The 21,608-nt window shown below is 44.1% G+C and overlaps 1 protein-coding gene and 1 non-coding gene across 13 annotated transcripts in view; one reads left to right on the forward strand and one right to left on the reverse strand.

The window, feature by feature from the left end:
- LOC127000003 (mucin-5AC-like) overlaps positions 1–21,608 on the forward strand; it is a 153,287-nt gene that overhangs the window by 24,683 nt on the left and 106,996 nt on the right. For 9 of the 12 annotated variants that reach the window (XM_050863365.1, XM_050863366.1, XM_050863370.1 and 6 more), the window contains exons 1-2: positions 12,071–12,386; positions 20,970–21,043. In XM_050863365.1, the coding sequence (XP_050719322.1) occupies positions 21,004–21,043 (40 nt within the window). In that variant the 5' untranslated portion in view covers positions 12,071–12,386; positions 20,970–21,003. Of the gene's footprint in view, positions 1–12,070; positions 12,387–20,969; positions 21,044–21,608 lie in introns of those variants that run through there. The other 3 variants (XM_050863375.1, XM_050863376.1, XM_050863367.1) reach the window with 2 other exon arrangements.
- On the reverse strand, positions 19,965–20,037 carry Trnar-ucu (transfer RNA arginine (anticodon UCU)). Its single transcript has one exon. It is a non-coding gene; the product is annotated as a tRNA-Arg (tRNA).

The raw sequence follows: 21,608 nt of genomic DNA on the forward strand, positions 1-21,608 counted from the left end.
ACAGGAAAAAAAGTAGTTAGTTTCATAATCAGCTCAGCATCCAGCCTCTCTCCCTCCCTGCCTCCCTCCTTTTCCTCTCTCCCCTCTTCCCTCCTTCACTCCATCCTTGCTCTCTCCTCTCTCCCTCCCTGCCTCTCTCCTTTTCCTCTCTCCCCTCTTCTCTCCTCCACTCCATCCTTGCTCTCTCCCCTCTTCCTCCCTCCCTCCCACCTTTTCCTCTCTCCCCTCTTCCCTCCTTTACTCTATCCTTGCTCTCTCCTCTCTTCCTCCCTCCCTCCTTCCTTTTCCTCTCTCCCCTCTTCCCTCCTTTACTCTATCCTTGCTCTCTCCTCTTTTCCTCCCTGCCTCCCTCCTTTTCCTCTCTCCCCTCTTCCCTCCTTCACTCCATCCTTGCTCTCTCCTCTCTCCCTCCCTCCCTCCTTTTGCTCTCTCCTCTCTCCCTCCTTCCCTTCTCCCTCCTCTTGCTCTTTCCTTTCCTCCCTCCCTCCCTCCCTATTTGCTCTCTACTCTCTCCCTCCATCTACTCCTCACCTACCCTCCTTTCCTCTCTCCTTCATTCTCTCCCCTTCCAGTTGCTTTTCACTTTGTCAATCTACTCCTTCCATCTCTTCCATCTCATCCCTCCCTCCCTCTCCTTGCTCTTCCTCTTCTTCCTCTCTCCTTCAGTCTACTCCCTCTTCTCCCTCCCTCCCCTTCTTGTTTTCTCTTCTCTCCCTCCATCTATTCCTAACCTCCCCTCCTTTCCTCTCTCCCTCCCACACTATTAAAGGCTAAAATCACTCCTCTTTACGTCTTGTCTCCTAAACCACAAACATGCTCTCTCTCTCTCTCTCTCTCTCTCTCTCTCTCTCTCTCTCTCTCTCTCTCTCTCTCTCTCTCTCTCTCTCTCACACACACACACACACACACACACACACACACACACACACACACACTGAAAAAAAAATCTGGCGACGTTCCAAAAAAGCCTCAAAGGTTTTCAACAATTGCTTCGCGTTTTACATTTTTTTCGTAACATTTTTTCTCAATTAGGGTCAACATTTTTCTAATTGTTATGTGTACTATTAACGTATTTCTTTACACTTACTTTTCTTCACAATAAGTACGCTTTTTTACAATTTTCTTCCCTTTATTCTTCCTCTGACCTTCTCCTCCGTTATCTCCCTAACATTCCTCCTTGATTTTTTTTCTTTACTTTTACTTCTCTTCCTTTTTTTATATTCTTCCTTGCTTCTTCTCTCCTTTTCCTCTATCTAGTCCTTATCTTCAACCTTTTCCTCCTCTAATTCCTTCTCGTGCTTTAACTTTCTCCTCTGATTCTTGCTTTTTTTCTCTCTCTCATAAATCAAAATTCGGGAGCGTGAAGGCAAACAAGAGATGAAAAGTCGGAAAGAGGAAGCAAACAAAGGGAGTGAAGGAAACAAATGCAAGCAGAATAAACAGGCGAGAAAATAAATTGAAATGCGCGTGGAAATAGCGAGAGAGGAGAGCAAGTGCGACGAAGAGGTGGGCAAGGTGAGCGAGGGAAGGTGGCAGGACGGACAGGTACAATTAGAAGAGCACACAGAATCACGGCGAGATCAACAGACAGACAGACGGAGGCGCAAACACTACGCTCCTGCAAACACAAACACACGGAGAAACGAACACATGCTGATCAGTGAAAAGATTCGATTGAGGAAGCAAAGTGAATGAGAAAGGCGAATGATGAACGCGCAAAGAGGAAATAAGAAGAAAGAAAAAGGATTGATCAGACATTAAAAAAAGGCAATAGGAAGAAAAAAATAGACAAAAGGTAAATAAAGAAAAATAGTTGAATGATCAGGGAAAACAACACTCCTTAATCTCACCCCCCCCCAAAAAAAAATGGGAGCCGAAATAGAAATAGAAAAAATACTAGACAAAAAAATAGAAGTCGAAAGAAAGCAAAGCGAAGAGACCAGTAAAAGTTGTGCTAAAGCTATACATGAAGAAAAAGGCAGAGGGTGTTTTTTGTGTGTGTGCGTGTTTGTGTGTGAAGGCGGCGCTTGCTTTCAGATGTGGGCGGCAGGTGAGAGGCGGGAAAGGGCAAGTAGGCAGGCAAGCAGGTGGGCGGGTTGGCAGGTAAATGAGGAGGTGAAACTAGCAGCACGGGAGCAGGAGAACAGCAAGGGCGAAAAGAATTGGCGAGCGAGGAAAGAAACAAACATGGAAGCCAGAAAATAAATCAGCAATTCAACAAACAACTTAAACAAACAAGAAACTTAATAAGAGAGGGAAAAAATTATATTGTAGAAAGACAATTAGTAAGGAAACCCATAATTAAGGATATAAATGAACGAGGCAGCGGAAAACTTAATAAGGCGATAAAAAATACATAAGATAACACGAATACAAATAAGTAAATAAGAGAAGGAAGCAAAGAGAAAACAAGCAAGCAAGCAAAATTTAACCCAGCACGTAAAAGAGAACACTCACACAAACAAACAAACATCAGGTCATACAAGCCAACAAGCAATCAAGCAGAAAGACAAGATGCAACAAAGCAGAAGCAAAAAATAATATATAAGTAAACTGACAGGAACGTAAACTGGAATGCAGAGAGGCAACACGACTGAACCCTCTTAACAGGATCTGCATGACACTCTTAACCCTGAGGGGAGGATCGACACCATAGACGACAGAAAAGGAAGCAGAGCAGGAAGGCAACATGCAAGGGAAGGAGAACAGTTTAGCAGACGAGGGAGATGGAAAAATGTGGAAACGTGAAGAAGGAAAATGTGAAATTGCGCAAACGAAATGTGGAGATATAAACAAAATGAAAATAAAAGTGATTAGAAACGGAGCTTAAACTCGATACAATAATTAAATACTGAAAACAAATATTAAATGAGCTTGAAGATGTGAAAATGTGATGAAGGAAAATATGAAAATAGCTCAAAGAAATATGAAGTAAGCAACAGACAACTCAAGCGATTAATAAACAGCGAATATAATAAAAAAAATACTTAAAAAAAAACATTAACAAGGATTTAAAGAGTAGGATTTTTTTCATACTTATGCTCAAGCCAAACGTCCTCTAACCACAAAAAAAAACTACATACACACGTTTAACATCATTATAAAAAAAAACAAGTCTATTACTGTTAAACGAGGGAGCGTGATGTTTTGTGTTAGGGGGGAGGGAGGGGTTGGCGGCGGCGGGGGGTCATAACAAAAAGGTCATCCTCGTTATTGGTGGATGACTAAGAAGGGGGCCGCCGATGACTGGCCCTGAGCAGTAGGACATGGGCGTGTATGGACAGTGGAAGGACGAGGGATAATTGTACAAGTCTTTATGTGTGTGTGTGTGTGTGTGTGTGTGTGTGTGTGTGTGTGTGTGTGTGTGTGTGTGTGTGTGTGTGTGTGTGTGTGTGTGTGTGTGTGTGTGTGTGTGTGTGTGTGTGTGTGTGTGTGTGTGTGTGTGTGTGTGTGTGTGTGTGTGTGTGTGTGTGTGTGTGTGTGTGTGTGTTAAACACCCACGCACGCACACGCACACACACGCACACACGCACACACACACACACACACACACACACACACACACACACACACACACACACACACACAAGGGCACCGTTTTGATGAGGTGAACTTGTCTCATAAATGTAGCGGCTGTCCTTCTAAGGGAGAGGGGAAGAGGAAGAGGAAGAAGAGGAGAGAGAGGAGGAGGAGGAACAGAGGGCAAAGAGGTAAAAGGGGAAGAGGTGGAGGAGGAGGGGAGAGGTAAGAGGAAGAATGAGACTTGCTACATTCTCTTCCTCGGCTTCCTCCTCCTCCTCCACCTGTTACTCTTCCTCCTCTTCCTTCTCCTCCTCCACCTGTTACTCTTCTTCCTCTTCGTGTTTTCAATCCCTCTTATTACTGTGATTTACCTTCCTCCTGCTATGTATCTTGTTCTCATCTCTTTCTCAATCACATGCTTCGAAATTCTTATTATTTATGGATACATCAACACGTGTATTAGCATTATTTATATTATTTGTATCTCTACCTCTTCTTTTCCTGTTCTCCTTTTACTTCGTCAACCTGGTCTTTATCTAACAACTATAATTACATTCTTTAACCTCAATAATCGCATCGCCTACATTGTGTTCATTGACTCCTCCTCAACCTACTTACATCTAGACCGTCTGATTGATAATTCTAGTTCTATTCCTTTTACTTCTTGCACCTGTTTATATTTGCCTTTTCTAATTCTGATTCGTGCTCCTTTCCCAAGCATAAAAGAATAGAGAAATAAAGGAATTGTTAAATACTAAAACCTCCACTTGAAAGTCTGATTGAAAAAAGGGAAAAATAGGATACGATAGGGCTAAGGGGTTATGGAGTAGACAGGGAAAAAAGTGGTGAGGGAAAGTGAAGAAGAAACGGGAAGGAAGAGGAAGGAACGAGACTGGGACACTGTATAGAAGCACGTTCCTTTCTCCTCCTTTTTCATCACCTCCTCCTCCTCCTCCTCCTCCTTCTCCACTTGCACTTTATCAGGTATATCGATTCCCAGCATTGCAATTATTTCCTTTTCCTTCCTTTCTTCCTCCTCCTTTTGAGTCAGTCACGAACGACCCCCGTTAACCTGTAAGGAGAGGCAACTTTTTTTTCTTTTTTTCTTTTCTTTCACTTGCTCTTTCTCAACTGAAAAGCAGACTTACTCGTTTACCTCTCTCTCTCTCTCTCTCTCTCTCTCTCTCTCTCTCTCTCTCTCTCTCTCTCTCTCTCTCTCTCTCTCTCTCTCTCTCTCTCTCTCTCTCTCTCTCTCTCTCTCTCTCTCTCTCTCTCTCTCTCTCTCTCTCTCTCTCTCTCTTCTCCTCTCTCCTCTCTTTCCCCTCCTCTTCTCTCCATCATCATCAAGTCATCACGCACCTGCTACACCTTACTTCATTTACAGTCAACACCTGGGGAAGAAAATACAGGTGCAGGAGCCTTGAGAAACATTAATTAAACATACAGAAGCAGATCGATTCATTGTAATTATATACTCTTTCTCCTCTTCCATCTCTCCTCCTCCTCCTCTCTCTCTCTCTCTCTCTCTCTCTCTCTCTCTCTCTCTCTCTCTCTCTCTCTTTACTTTGGCATGCAGTACTGGGCGGATTTAGCAGAAGGAGGAGGAGGAGGAGAAGGAGGAGGAGGAGGTGGTGGTAAGTTGAGACACTTGAGTTGTAATATTAAGAAAAAAGTGAAGACAATAGATAGCATTGTCTTCAACGCTCCCTCTCATCCTCCCTCCCTCCTACTCTCCCTCTCCCCCTCTCCCTCCCCCATTCCCCTCACCTTTCCAGGGTAACAATAGCAATCAATGTCTCGCTTCATCGCCTCGCAAGGATACATTCCAAACGCATTTTCTCCTCTACTGTTATTTCAAAGGCTCAGAGTACTCCTCCTCCTCCTTCCCTTCCTCCCTCTCTCTCTTTTTAATTCCTTCCCTCCCTCTCTCTCTCTCTCCATGCCATTCTTTTCTTCCTCACTCACTGCCTTCTCTTCTCTTCTCCTTTCCTTCATCCCTCTTGCCTCCCTTTCTTCTTTACTCCCTCCCTGCCTCCCCCCTTCTCTACTCGACTCCTTCCCTTCCTTCCTCCCTATCATCCCCACTGACTTCTTTCCTCCCTCGCTATTCTTTTCACTCCATCACTTCCTTCTTTTCTTCTGGTTCGTCCTTCTTTCCTTCCTTTCTTCTTTCTTCATCATCATTTTCTTCTTCACTTCTAAGATACTTCCAGGGCCCAAAGTACAATCTTATTCATTTCCCTTTTATTCATTTATTATCCTGCATCCTCTCTTCCTCCGCCGTCCTTCCCTTCTTCCCTCCCTATTCCCCTTCATCATTATCCCCTTCCCCCTTTCCTACCTCTTCTTTCAACCTTCAACCCTTTTTTCTATTCTCCATCCGCTTTTCTTGTCTCGATTCCTGTTTTGCCAAGGTCACGTATGGGTAAGAGAGAGAGAGAGAGAGAGAGAGAGAGAGAGAGAGAGAGAGAGAGAGAGAGAGAGAGAGAGAGAGAGAGAGTCCTTCAGGTCCGGTATCTGTTCCTGCTTTCCTCTCTACTTTCATTTATCCTGTTTTCTTTTTCTTATAATTATTTGCTTTCCTCGCTTCCTTTTCTTCTACGCAATATTAAGTAAATCTCTCTCTCTCTCTCTCTCTCTCTCTCTCTCTCTCTCTCTCTCTCTCTCTCTCTCTCTCTCTCTCTCTCTCTCCCTGCTCCTGCCCTCCTCCCCTCCCACCCCCCCGCCACCCCCGATTGCAAGGTGAGCGAGCCGAGCCTGTAAGACTGAGGCTAACGTGTCTCCGGCAGGTAGGCAGACAGGTAAGAGAGCACCTGAACATTCATCATGTGCACCTGCTTCCTTTTGGCGCCGCCGCAGACTTTCCACGCATACCAGAACCTCCCCACCCACCATGGATCTTCATCTGCATACCGTAAATCATCCCATACCCTCCAATACAAACCCTCAGTGAGCTTAAGGAATCCGTGAGTGCGAGGAGCTGTTTTTATAAGGAAGATGAACACTTGCTTTGGTTCGCCTCGCTCCGAAACGTGAGGGAGGTTAGCCTTCGTGATCCACCCCCTCGGAGCGCCTTATAAGCAGCGGAGGCACGGCTTAGAGGCGCCTCCTCCGCCCTCTACGCCCTCTCCGCCCGTTCCTCCCGCGATCCTGGGGCGTGATGATGCTGATGCTTCCAGGGACGCCATTATAACGAGACCCTTATGTGTCACTCCCAAGGGTGAATCACAGTGCCGGATGTCATGGCTGGATGGCACGACTGGTAGCAAGAGAGGGCAATACAGGCACTAACTGGGTAGATAGTAAATGGTAAGGGAGAATGGTAAGGGGTAAGGTATGGTAAGGGGAAAAGACTTGATGACGAGAGCGGACGACACTTGTGGCTAACTGCAAATTGATCTTAAGGGCGGGGGCATGGGCGGGGGCATGGGCGGGGGTAAGTGTGGTTAGCTAAGGAAGGGTAGCGAGGGAAGGTGTCAAGGGCGAGGGGTAAGGGCGCGTGGCAAGGGCGGGTGGCGCGGACATAAAGAGAGACGAGACGTAGTTATGGTCTGGGCACGTTGGGTTGATGGATGTGTCTTTTATGTGTGAGACTGGGGGGTGTGTGTGTGTGTGTGTGTGTGTGTGTGTGTGTGTGTGTGTGTGTGTGTGTGTGTGTGTGTGTGTGTGTGTGTGTGTGTGTGTGTGTGTGTGTGTGTGTGTGTGTGTCCATGTAAAACTTATAGATATTCCCACACACTTCCCTCCCACGCTCTACCAAACATAAATATCATCAAGGTGGGAAAAAATTTGTGTCTCGCCAATCAAGTTCATCGTGAATGGCAACACAATAACAAAACAAGGCATATCACAGGACACAAAAAAGAGAAACTATACCGTTGTGATTTATATTGAAGACGGAACCAGACCAGCCAGACAGCGACGAGATGAAGCGAAGAGATCCTGGCTTTTGATATTCAGATGAAGGGGGAAAAAATAAAAAGGGAATGAGTAGTAATTGAATAACGAATGTTTCCCAGCAGAGACTTCAACATTTGCTTTACCATTCACACTCGTAACTATCGGACCACGACGAAACGAAACGAATATATGACGCAAAGAAAAAAAATACAATAAATCCTCACCCACGATATATTCAGACAAAAGAAAATATTGATACTTTGAAATGATGAATGTTTTTTCCCTGGCAAATATCGGCCTTTTTCACTCCTTGGTTTCACGTTCGCTGTTAACAATACTACAATGCTGAATGATATCTCGCAAGAACCCGACTGTTCACACCTGGGTTCGGTAAAACAAATCCTATTCATGGGCGTGAGTGTGTAGGAAATATTAGGACGAGGCTGAAACATTACGGTAAGAGTGTACGTATCGGGCATTGTGTTACCGCGTTGCTATATAAGAGCGTACGTGATAGAATACAATCCCTTCAATCCCTGGACGTGAGTGTGGAGGAGAGATTAGGACAAAGTTGAAGGTTCGTGACGTGGGGAGACGGCTGAGGGTGTATAGCGCATTGTGTTCGGCACCCCCACACAAAGGCTGTCCCGGAGGCCGTTATGGGGCGGGTAGCAAGGGGTTCCCCACTACCAGGACTGACATGGGAACGCACTTGGTGATGCTGCTGCTCGCGATAATGGAAAAGGGAAATAAGAAACAAGGGCACCGTAGTTAATAGGCCCGTTCAAGGATATTAAAATCATCACCGTCATTACTGAGAATATTTTACGATGAATGATATGGGGAAACATTTGATTATCCTTCTGCTCACGATAATGGAAAAGTAAAAGATGAAACAGGAGCGTAGTAGTTTAGAGACCCATTCAAGGCTATTAGAATTATTGTCACCATCACTAATGAAAACAATATACTGTGAATAACGGGAGCATAAAAAGTTTGATTGTTTCCGTTCACGAAAATGCAAAAACAAAAACAAAAAATATAAAAACGGAGCAAGAACACCGTAATTTAGGGGTCTATTCAAGGCAATCAGAATCACGGCCTTCACTCCTGAGAATAATTTCCTATGAATATAATCTGAGAAAAAGTGTCATTATGCTTCAGTTTGCGCTAATAGAAAATCCGTAAAGCGAAACAAGAGCACCGTAAAGTAACTAAGCATCCAAGGTTATTAGAATGATCATCGTCAATACTGAGAATAAACCCGAGACAAAACATCATTAGACTTTCATCCACGGAAATTACAAAGAAATAAAAAAAGTTGTTTCGTGTTAATCTGAGCGTAAAATCCCCATCAGTGTCGTCGTGAGAAAGGTTTTAGGACGCACCGCTTGAGTCTGTTGTTCCCGCCGCCAAGATTAAGACCTGACAAAAAAAAGGGAACATTGAGCACGATTAAAATATTGTATGGTCAAGTAATGGATGGAGGTTGTTAGTCTTTCAAGTCGTCGCGATTTCTTAGTTACTGTGCGTTGCTTCCTGTTCTTTATTTCGATTTTTCTTCTCTTTAGATTCGTTTTATTGTTGAATTTCGCACCGTTTTCTAAATCTAATGTTTTTCTATACTTTTTATTTTTCTTATATATGGTACTTCGTATAATCTTCATGTTTCTTTTTCGTTGTCTTGATCGTTTTTCTCCCCAGCTACTGTATTGTCACTTATTTTCATGTATTTTTTTCTTGATTTATTTTCTATCCCATCGCTCAAAGCCAGTCCTTTTCTATATATACTGCATTTTCTTTACGTTTCTGTGTATTAAAGTGCCAAAGTATATCACAGAAATAAACACTTGACTTACCCTCCAAGCAACTAACTAAAAATGACTTACTCCTGACAACTCTAAATTCTACCTAGACCTCCTCCCCTCCCCTAACAACTCTCAACTACAAATCAACTCTCCTAAACATTCATAACTACAACTAACACCCTCCTAACTAAAGCTGACTTACTTTCTCAACAACTCCTACCAATGACGACTTGCTCTCCTATCACCTCACCAATCACCATCTCTCGTTCAGACTTACAGAGCAGCATCTGAATAGGAACCATCACGCCCTCCCCACCACGACCACTGATAAGCCAAGACATGCACCACTACCCACATCCGAGCCAAGCGTGCGCCAGAGCAAATTAAGGCCCTGGGCTGAACTTCCAGACCCAACCTTTACCCTTAAGACTGTTCAGGTTCAGTAGCAACGCGAATCACCTTCATCGATTAAGCTTACGCCACGGGTGGAGGAGGGGGGTGACCGAGGGAGGAGGGAGGAGGAGGGATGACCAAGGGGAGGGACAGGTCCGGCAAGGCAGCGGGGAGACTTAACGTTTCTGCATCGGCGGAAAGGTCACACAGCGCTCTGGCTTGGCGTGGACAGGTGTCGGCATCTCTCCAGGAAGTCGGAGCAAGTAGGGCACGTCCACGGCCAGGGGGAGGAGGAGGAAGAGGAGGAAGGGGGGAGGTGAGAAGTTTGAGGGAGAGTTAAAAGTGAGAGGGAAATTTCGTAGCGTGGTTTCAAGGAAGAATGAGAGGACAGAAGCGCCAGGAAGATGGATAGATAGATAAATAGAGAGATAGAGAGACAGAGATAGTGAGTGAGTGAGTGAGAACAATGAGAGATAAAGATAAGGACATAGAAGAAGTATCGATGCTTACGGAGAAGGAGAAAAGGAAGAAAAAACAAGAGTAATAATACATGGTTAAGCGGTTTACTAACTAACCAATTATTAGCTAAACCTTGAATTATGAATGTCTTTTAGAGGTTAGGTTGTGAAGGAGGAAGAAAGGGAAGGAAGAAAGGAGGGAAGGCGACGGACGAAACATATTTGGTTCTGAAGGGGAAGAGAACGGACAGAAAGCAGAAAGGAAGAAAGGCGAGGAACGGAATATAGATGAAAGGCCCATCAGAACTCAAATTAAGGATCTTGTAAATACCGTTCAGTGGAGGGACGCGTCCTTGCTTCCTTCCGTGTCTTCCTTCCTTACGAGTGTGGTTTGATCGAGGCTTGGCATTTGGTGGGACACTATGAGCAAAAAAATAAACATATCTATAAGTAAACGCCTTGTGCCCTTTAGTGAAATGTTGACTAGCAGTATAAGAGAGAGAGAGAGAGAGAGAGAGAGAGAGTAAATAAATCAGTAAGAAGAGGAAGTAGAGAAAGATAAGATGATAATATACAAACTCGAGAAGGAAAACCGAATAATACTAAGAGGAATTTTTGAAGTGGGAAGCGAGGAAAGAAATAGGAGCTGGAACATGAACTACGAATGAGCGAGAGAGGGAGCAGATGGGGCAGAAAGATAAAAAAGTAACAGTGGTAGAAAAATGAGGTGAAATTAAAAAAAAAAGTGAAATGAAGTTAAAAAATATATATAAAACGGAAGAAGAAAATATGAATGCAACTGGAGTAAAAGGAAGAAAAATGACATGAAGACTAAAAAAAACTAAAAAAGCACAAAAAAAAGAGTGATATGGATTTTTTTTGGCCAAGAGGACATAACAAAGAGGAATTCTTAAGAGGTTAGAAGAGGAAAAAAAGAAGGAAGTAGCCGCTGGGATCACGTATGCGGGGTAGAAGGAGAGAGAAAAAGGAGAAGAGGGAAAAAATCTATAATGTCAAGAATATATGATCCGAAAAAAATCAAAAGGAAGCACAAGAAAGAGAAAAAAATCAAAGGTCTCCATCGGTACGGACAAACGTTATGGGCGCCGCAGTGGGTCCCGCGTCTCTTAGCTAACGCCACTGTAAAGGTCAAGAACAAGGACCTTTTTTTTTTCCTTTTGCCTTCAATCTATATACGTACACTACCGCCACCGCCACCGCCATCACCACTACTTCCTTCCTTTCCGCCCTCTCTCCTTCCCTCTCCCTCTATTAATCCCTCTCTCTAGCTCCTCATCTCCTCCTTCTCTTCTTCCTCTTTCTATTCCTTTTTATCCTTCTTCGTTTTCCTTCCTTCTTCTACTTCTTCTTTCTCTTCCTCTTCCTCCTATTACTTCACTTCCTCTTGTCGTTCACATCTCGCTCTACTTTTGGACTTTATGAAGAAATACAAGTTTATACAGTTTTATTCAGTCTTCTTTAACAGCATTACTTTATTCCTTATTTCCGTCTCTCCCTTCTGCCTCCTGTCTTCACGTTCTTCTTCTCCATTTCTTTACTTTATTCCGTCCTCCCGCTACGTGTTCCTGTCCTTGCATATTCTCTCTCTCCCTCACGGCATGTTTCCTCATCTTCATCCTCTTCCCATTCTTCCTCCTCTAATCTGCACCATGTTACTATTCTTATCCTATATTGCCACACTTCGAGTCACCTTCACGTTCTTTTCCCTCCCCTTCTCCCTTCTTTCCTTCTCCCTCTCGATCTCACTCTTCCTTCAACCCATATCTTCCGGCTGACCCCGTTTTTCCCTCCCCCCCTTCTCATCCCCTTTAGCCTGCCCCCGTTGTCTCGCGATCCCTCCAGCGTCCGGGTGCTCTGGTCTAGGACGCCCGGGACTGGCATGTCGGGGCACGGGGCGGGGCGGGGCCGGGCGGGGCGGGGCGGGGCTACAGTCAGGAAGGACCTTGATGGACTCGATCTGGCGCCTGAAGTCCCCTGCACGGGTCCAGTCGGTTGGTGTGTGTGAGGGCGGACAGTCGGAAGATCCTGCAGTGCCGAGACTAGGGATCCTGCCGCTCCCCCGCTAGTAGTCGTGAAGGATCTCTGCCTCTCGTGTCACCTGAGAGGGATCCTGTCACTTCTTTGGACTTCCTGCGAGCAGCGAGGATTCGTTTTTACGTTTCCTCTCTCCCTCGCGCGGATTTTCCTTTGGGGGGATCCTGCAGCTTTTCTTTTTCTTCCTAAACGACTTCGTGTCTTTGGAAGGATACTCGGCCCGCTGGGAAGAATCTTTGTCTTCGTGCAGGTAAATGATTCTTGTTTTCTTCAGTGCCTCAAGTTCTTGGTTCTTGGTGAAGGAAGCGTGCGTCTTGGCGTCTCTCTTTAGATCAGGAGGAAGGAAAACGGACCAAGAGCCAGGACACATTAAAGCTTGACTTAAGACACTGAGGAAAGCGAGGATACGTCTGTTTGTCCATCCGTCTGCCGCGCCAGCAATTATAAAGATGGATTTATTACAGCACTGGATTTTAACGCTGGATTAGAATAAGAACAACGAACTCCTCAGAGAACCGAATCAGGGACTCCACGTGAACAAGTGAAACTAACTCATAACCTTGTGCTGGAAAAGAGTTGTCTCGTCTCACCAGCAACACTTCCTTTGGCTCACCGACAGAAAGGAAAACGCCGGATTATATTTCGTTCGGAGGAAGTGCCATGTGAAGCCCCGCCAGACACTTGCACGCGTTGGAAAGTGTCATTCACCGTCTGGTCTTCGACATTTGCCTTGGTTAAGTGTGGCGTAAAGAAAGTGACTCGCTAAACCAGGACTTAAGAGCTGCCTTCTGGCTTGCGGGGGTGGGAGGGCTGGCTGCTGACCTACTCCAGAAAGCGGTGTGTGTGTGTGTGTGTGTGTGTGTGTGTGTGTGTGTGTGTGTGTGCGTGTGCGTGCGTGTGTGTGTGTGTGTGTGTGTGTGTGTGTGTGTGTGTGTGTGTACGACTTTCTTCTTTCTCCTCCATCTGGCGACTTTTTAGTGACAGTCGAATCGCCATGAGTTATTAGTCTTTCTTTTACGTCTTTCTCTCCTTCCTTCCTTCTCTCTTTCCTTCCTTCCTTCCTTCCTTCCTTCCTTCCTTCTGCAGTAACGAGTTTGTTTTCGCACGCATTTTCATCAATCCTGTCCGTCAGAATATCTTTCTGTTCCTACCATTGATATCTGTCTGTTTATGGATGCCGTATGTCAATTTTATCACTACCCTCTGTCTCCTCGTCTAAGTTACTTGCATCTGTCAGTATCTGATCCCACATACTTGACTTGTCTTCCCCTTCGTCTCTGTCTCCCTTCCAGTTTCCTACCTTCCTTCCAATTTCTCTGTCTGCTTTTCTCTTTCTCTTCCCCGCTTTACTCGGCGTTGAAAGACAGCAATTAACCTGTTCTAGTCAAGCGTTCAGGTGAAGGCGTCTCGGCACCACACCTGCGTCTCGTTCAGCGGACACACTTAAAAGAAAACCAAGACCATAAATGATTGCCTTCCCTCAGCGTTCTCTTCGCGTCGCTCGTTTTCTTCGGCAAGGTTTAACAGGGAAAGGAATAAAGTAATGCCGTCTCCGGAACACCCAGCGGCAAGGAGAGGAACACGAGGCCCGGAACCTTGGCTTAACGCGCGGAACATAAGCTTGGCCATACGAGGAAGTGGAACATAATGTGGTGCGTGGAGCAGAGCATTGAGGTGCGCCGTGAGTGGAATATCTCGTGCGTGGAAACACAATGAAGCAAAACAAGCTGAGCGTTTCTTGGGGCGTGGAATGTGAATGGAAAACAAGTGGAGCAGGGAGTTCTTTAAGGAGTCCTATTTCTTCCGGGAACAGCTGCTGCAAACTCCATTACTGTTGATGCTGCTGACTTCTCTTCCTTACTTAGCTTATGATTATTTATTTTACACGATAAGAAATTCTGGTTTGGGAGTACGGTGTAGCGGTGATGATGACGATGAGGGAAAGGAGATTGACAGCGTGAGAGACAGACAGACAGAAAGTGAAGGGGTGGGGGGGAACAGGAAGACTCCACAATAGGAAGAACATAGGTACTGGGTCCAGGAAGCATGAGTCAGGGAGAACAACGGCAGGAAATTAATAGTATAAGTCGAGATAAAAAAAAATAGAACAAAACTGCTTGGACTTCTAACCTTAAGCCGCGGCGAAGGAGCGAGTCAGAGGAGGAAAAAGAGGCATAGCACAAGAAGCGGTTTGCATACACACACTAATTACAATTAACCTTTACCACCTGAGTGACTGAATGACGTCACTCACTAGTTGCTTACCTGGAAAAAAGTGTCCGTCTACCTGTGCCTTGAAAAAAAATAGTTACGGTTCGCTCCATAGTTTATAGTGCTACGTTTTAAGATATTAGAAGCGTATGAGGTAAATTTTGTGACAAGTTGTTTATGTAAGTTCTCAAGAGTTTACTAGTTTTCTTTTATTTTGGGGGGGCAGGGGAGTGAGAAGTAGATTTCGTTTGTCTATATTTTTGTTTTGTTTTCAAGTCGTCAAAGAAATTGGCTCATTGTTTCGTCTAATTTTAACATTGTCTCGCTAATTGACTCACCGCCTCACTGAACTACTCTCTCGCTCACTTCTCCATCATTTACTCGCTTACTCGCTTGTTTATGTTTCTTTTACTCACGCGCTCACACTCACCAACTTGCTCATTCATTCACATTCATATACTCGTTTGTTTATGTTTTATTCACGAGCTTTCTCTCATTTCTCCATCCACTCATCCTTTTACTCACTCAACCATTCATCCTTTCACTTACACTCTCACTAACTCACTCACTCACTCGCTTACTAACTCCCTCACTTGCCATTTCACACTCACTCACCCTTTCCCTCACTTTCAACGCTCACAAGTCGCATCATATTTCGAATTTCGACACCGTCCCGTTCACCTGCCTTGTTTCACCTGTCTCACCTGCAATCAATCAGCACCCGACACCCCTGTGATTACCTGGCGATTAATGATTAGCCGTGATTGGTGACGGATTGCCTACCTGCCTGAGTTCATCCAGGTGACGACGCTACACTTTCCGACGACGGACAAGTTTAAAAGGAGAGTTGATTTTGGTTGCAGAATGATTAAACGCTGCGTGTATATAAATGTACCAAAGGCTATAATACCGTAGTTTCTAATATGACGACGGACAAGTTTAAGTGGAAGGTTGATTTTGGTCGCAGAATGATTAAACGTTGCGTGTATATAAACGTACTGAAGGCTATAATACCGTAGTTTCTAATATTACTTTCTGGGCGTATGGTGAAGTTCATGAAATTTTTATGGTTAATTTTAGAACAATTCTTTTGCTGTATTCTTTTGTACGATTATCATTATTATTATTTGTGTTATTACTATTATATGTGAGGGGAGTAGGGCCGCGGTGGTCTAGTGGGTTAGAGCGTCAGCCCATGGAAGTGAAGACCCAGGGCGAGGCGATTCGAACCCCAGTACCGAGTGACGTCAGGAAGGGCATCATGTCTTAAACCACAAGCCACGATATGGACAGAGCTAAATGTTGAGACAAAGAAGATAAGTGCGAGACGGGAGGAAGTTATCGCAAAAAAAGCGTTTGTTCTCGAGCTTATTCCTTCATCTCGACAATTTATACTCCTTATCTCTTCTATGTCTAAGAGTAAGTCTACTTGAAGCTGAATAAGTAGATGCACTTTTCCCGCTTTCAGGAACTTAATTTACTCTTAGAGATGCTAGTCTTATCTTGCTAAGTAAACGCGTTTTCTGAATTAATGACACTATTCTTAGCCTGCTTATACCCGTGGAAAAAATATTAATGCCCCGTTAGGTGAATCAACATGTTAAGCATATTTGTTAAAGGCTAAGCAACACCTTGACGAATGCATAAGAAAAAATATAAAATGTGGCCATGAGAGGATCTGTAATATTATCAACCAGACAGGAAATCAGAACCAAAACAAAGGAGTGCTTCTAAACACAATATATAACAGTCTTGAACAATAAGAAAAAGGGCTAAAAATAGAAATCCCTGGAAAAGCACGAGGCGGGGAAGCACAACAGTCACGATGCGATATTAAAAAAAAAAAGCGGAAAACAAAGTTAAAAAGACAATGCTGTTCAAAACGTAATCGGACCAATACCTGCACGCCGCGAGAACAAAGAACAAAGAACAGAACTGAACCAGACGCCCGAAAACAACACAGACTGAAGGAAAATAAGAACAAGGGGACAAAACGAGCGAAGGAGAAAGAAAAATAAATAAGTAAATATAAATAAAAGCAGACAAGGACGAATTTTTGAAGCAGTTCCACCACCACCACCACCACTACTACTACTACTACTACTACTACTATTACAACTACTACTACTACTGAGAGGGCACAACTAGTATCACCACAATCCAGCACTACCACCTCCACTACAATCACCATTTCCATCACCACTTCAACCACCATCACCACCACCTCTTCCACCCCATAGCAACACTTCCGTCCTTCCCCTTCCACTTCCCTTTCTACTTCCCTTTACTTCCGACTTCCCCCTCCCTCCCCACCCCCCATTACTGTTACCACCACCGCCCTTCACCACCACCATCGCCATCACTATCACCACTGCCCGGCCTCCACCACCACCGCCACCACCATCACTACCCCCCCGCCGCCACAGCCACCGCCCGGCCTCCAAATGGGTCTAGTGTTCTCTCAGTGGCCGCAAAAACCATGAGGCAAGCCATTCAAGGTCTTACGGAACTTAGAGCTTGAGGGAAGGGAGGAGGAGGAGGGGAGGGGGAGGAGGAGGAGGAGGAGGAGGAGGAGGAGGAGTGAAGGAACAAGTGGAGGAAGAGGGCATGGAGGAGGAGGATGGCGAGGAAGAAATTAAACTAGAGGAATTAGAATGCATAAGAAGTGGATACGCGAGGATGATGATGATGATGATGATGATGATAGATGATGATGATGATGAGGAGGAGGAGGAGGAGAAGGAGGAGAGGAGGAGGAGAAGGAGGAGGACGAGGAAGAGGTGAATGAGGAGGAGTAATGCTTCACTTAATCTCAATTACGGATGGGATGAAGAGGAAGAAGAGGAAGAAGAGAGAGAGGAGAAGGAACATAAAGGAGCTGTAAGGAGGAAAGGTTAGAGGTGGGAGAGTGCTTGGGGGAAGGTTGCTGGTGGTGGTGATGATGGGGCAGGAGGTTACTGGTGGAGGAAGGGGGGGGGGTGAGTGAGGGAAGTGGAGTAGGGTGAAGGATGGTAGGAAGGAAGTAAGACACAGAGGCAGGTCAACAAGGGGAGAGGGAGGGAGAGAGTGTGAGGGAAGGAGGGGGGAGGGATAAAGGATTAGTCTTATGAGTTTGGGAAAAATGAAAAAGGTAGGAAAGTTAGTGAAAAATAACCAAATCGCACTCAAAAACAAGTCTAAAGAAAGGAAGACGAGAACGAAAAGGAAAGAAATGATGAACAGAGAAATTAATCAAAGAAAACCAATGAAACAAGAAAGCTTAAGACAAAGGCGAGAGAGAGGGAGTGAAAGGAAGGGAGAGAGTGTGAGGGGAGGAAGGAGGGGGGGAGGATAAAGGATGAGTCATATGAGTGTGGGAAAGAGAAAAATAAAAGAGGTAGGAAAATTAGTGAAAAATAACCAAATCGCATTCAAAAACAAGGCTAAAGAAAGGAAGACGAGAACGAAAAGGAAAGAAATGATGAACAGAGAAATTAATCAAAGAAAACCAACGAAACAAGAAAGCTTAAGACAAAGGCGAGAGAGAGGGAGAGAAAGGGAGGGAGAGAGTGTGAGGGGAGGAAGGGGGAGGAATAAAGGAGGAGTCTTATGAGTGTGGGAAGGAGGAATAGGAAAGAGGTCGGAGAGTTAGTGAAAAATAACCAAATCGCATTCAGAATCAAGGCTAAAAAAAGGAAGGCGCCAACGAAAAGGAAAAAAAAGATGAACAAAGAAATTAATCAAAGAAAAGCAACAAGAAAGCTTAAAACAAAGGCAAGAAGGAAGGGAATTAAACGGCAAAATGCAAAACCCTTATTGGCGGAAGTAAATCAATAAAAAAATAAACGATAAAAGAACAATATAATATACCTCTCCAATTTACCGTTCACTGATTTTAGCAGCAAATGTTTTAAAAGTTAAAAAGTAGGCAGAGTTCAGACCAAAAAAACTACTTCCCTAGATTAGAATCGTATAAAGGTCACAGATATAAACAGTTCCCATTCTATTCATAGCCACAAGCACAACATACGTAGCAAATTCTCGCAGGCTTAATATTACACACTTAACGGATACGTGATATAACTCTTGTCAACATCCAGTCCATAAGTAAGCGAATTCCTGACAACTCAAAGGTTATATAAAGTTCACGTGTAAGAGGACTCGTCACTACATTCACCTCATAAGTAAAAAAAAAATCCCTAACTGAAAGCTTATATAGATTTCTTCCTAATAAAACTTATATACAATTCCTTCCTAACTCAGATCTTATATAAATTCCCTTCTAACTTTAAGCTTGTACAGAATTTCTCGTTACTCATTACTTTAGAAAATCCCTTCTAGTTTATATATAATTCCTTCTCAAATCAAAAGCCATAAAGGTCTTTCTTATCTCAAAACTTATAGTTCCTTCCTAACACAAAGCTCATATTAAATTCATCCCTAACGCAGATATAAAATTCATTCTTAATTCAAAGGCATAAAAGCCCTTCCTCTCTCAAAGCCTATAAGTCCTTCCTAACACAAAGCTCATATTAAATTCCTTCCTAACGCAGATATAAAATTCTTTCTTAACTCAAAGGCATAAAAGTCCTTCCTATCTCAAAGTCTCTAAGTCCTTCCTAACACAAAGCTCATATTAAATTCCTTCCAACGCGGATATAAAATTCCTTACAAACTCACTTATCTAAAATTCCTTCCTAACAAATCTTACATAAAATTTCTTCCTAACTCAGATTACATAAAGGTCACAGGTTCAAAAATCCTTCCCCAGCTACAATTACGTAAGCTGAGGGGACGAAGGGCACTTAACACCCCCGGAGGCTCGGTGTTCGTCTGTCCCAACCTGTCTTCGTTGTTACATAAGGCCCCGTCCATCTGACCAACTCCTCGCGGCCTGTCTTTTCACAAGGGAGGCGGCTGGACGGGTGTGGCAGCGGTGCATCTTTTTCACCTCTTTTATAACACATGTTCACCTTTCTGCAAGATCGAGATTCTAATTTGGGCATACTTCATTAAGATTCGTGAACATTTGGATTTTTTTTCACTTCCTTGGTGAATTTGGACCATGAATGTGTTTTTTATTTAGTTGTTCGTTAACCTATATGGTGATTAAGACCTTCAGTTCGCATATATTCGCTCTCTTCCTCGTGCAATAACCTTGATGAAGGCAACTTACGAGTATTTTCCTCCTTATCTTCTTGATCCCTGTTATTATCATAGTTATCAGCATCAATGTCGCGATTAGAGGCAGTAAAGATAACGAAAACAGCAGCATCACCACTACCATATCCCCCCACCCACCCTCCGCACCAAAGCCACCACCACCACCACGAACTCCACTTGCTACACTTAAGGCCAAGCGGAGAAAAGTTTCACGCGTGGGTAGAGACAATGAGGAGACAGATTGACTGACATTCCATAAAGATTCATTTCGAGCACAAACCAACGTCAGTTCAATCACACTTTCCTTCCCTTCGAGCTTGTCACTTTAGCCGTAAAATACTGGTAATGGTTTCACTGGCCTATTTTCTAAACGTATCCGGACCAGGAGAGTCACCTGCACCTAATCCGACACCAATTTCTCCGTTACCGAACATTCCGAACGACGTGAGACAGCAATCAAGGGAAACTAAATTTTCATCCCCAGCGGGATTCGAACCCGCGGCCTCTGGATTAGAAGTCCAGCGCGCTATCCACTGCGCCATGGGGACTTCGTTGGTGAGTTGGGGCAAGCTAAAAAGTTGTTCCCCTTCACAGGAGTATCTTTTTAGTCTTGAATTTAAGTTTCTTTTTTTTTATGTGTGTATCACTACGGCCTATCGGTGGGGTAATCAGTCGGCCAGGAAGTCGGTTGTTCGGTCGGTGAGGCAGCCAGCGAGGCAAGCAATAAATCAGTAATTCTTCTCGTTAGCAAGTCATAAGTCAGCAGTAAGGCTCCCGCCGAGCCAGTAATGCATGCAGCAGTGACTGGATAAATGACTCACGAATTAAACACTTATCCACCCGGTGAGTAAATCAGTTAGTTAGTAAGTACTCCAGCCACCCAGCCCGCCATTCAGTTTGTCAGTTAGCTAAGTAAGTTAGTCAACTATTACGTTGCCCACTCGTTTAGTATTTTGGTCAGTATCACGACGAACAATAGTATGGAGAATCCTTTCTAAAACAAGTCCTCGCTGCTACAGGTAACACTGAATCATTGTTACCTGATCTTGAGAGGTTAATAAAGCATCCTTGTTGTCTTCAGGCAGGTGAAACAGCATCCTTATCACATGATCTCGAAAAAGGAGAAAAGCATACTGATACCTTATCAACTGAATGATAACACAGCATCCTTGTTACCTGATATTAAAACAGGTAGCTCAGCATCCAGTCACCTGATCTTGGGACAGGTATCACAGCATCCTGGTTCCCTAAAGTGCCAAGGCAGTTAACATACATTCATGATTACTTGGATACAATTATTTTTATTATCTCCTTTTCCTCGTCCGAGTAAACTTCTCCTTTATTTTCATTAAATTTTGTGTGCCCGTTTCCTTTTCATAAGCTTTTCCGTGCCTCTTGACTTCCTCCTCGCTAACCTCTTCTTCTGCCACTTTAATTTACTTCTTCCAGTCTAACCTCTTTGTGTCTTTGTCTCCCGCAGCCGTGAGTGACGCGGACTGCACAGAGCCGGCAAGATGGGTTGGACCACCAGCCTCCTCCTCCTCTCCTTATTAGGTAAGTACGGCGAGTGTGTGACTGTGTGTGTTTGTTTGTGTGTGTGTGTGTGTGTGTGTGTGTGTGTGTGTGTGTGTGTGTGTGTGTGTGTGTGTGTGTGTGTGTGTGTGTGTGTGTGTGTGTGTGTGTGTGTGTGTGTGTGTGTGTGTGTGTGTGTGTGTGTGTGTGTGTGTGTGTGTGTGTGTGTGTGTGTGTGTGTGTGTGTGTGTGTGTGTGTGTGTGTGTGTGTGTGTGTGTGTGTGTGTGTTCTATTATACTCATGAGACAGGTTAACTTATCCTATATAGTGTAAAAAAAGTGAAAGTCTTCTGCTATTTTTACTAGATTCTTTCACTTCTGTGCTCTTTTACACCTCCTCCTCGTCTGCTGTTTCCTCCTCCTCCTCCTCCTCCTCCTCCACAACGTTCACTCTTTTTAATAGCATTTCTTTTCTTTCATTAATCATTTTTCCACTATCTTTTTCAAGTTTGTTATTTCTCTTTTCTTTTCTCTTTGTAACTTTAAAACATTATATATCTGCACATGACTGGTATACACACACACACACACACACACACACACACAC

The sequence above is a fragment of the Eriocheir sinensis genome, chromosome 17 (assembly GCF_024679095.1).
Source record: "Eriocheir sinensis breed Jianghai 21 chromosome 17, ASM2467909v1, whole genome shotgun sequence".
Classification (NCBI taxonomy): domain Eukaryota; kingdom Metazoa; phylum Arthropoda; class Malacostraca; order Decapoda; family Varunidae; genus Eriocheir; species Eriocheir sinensis.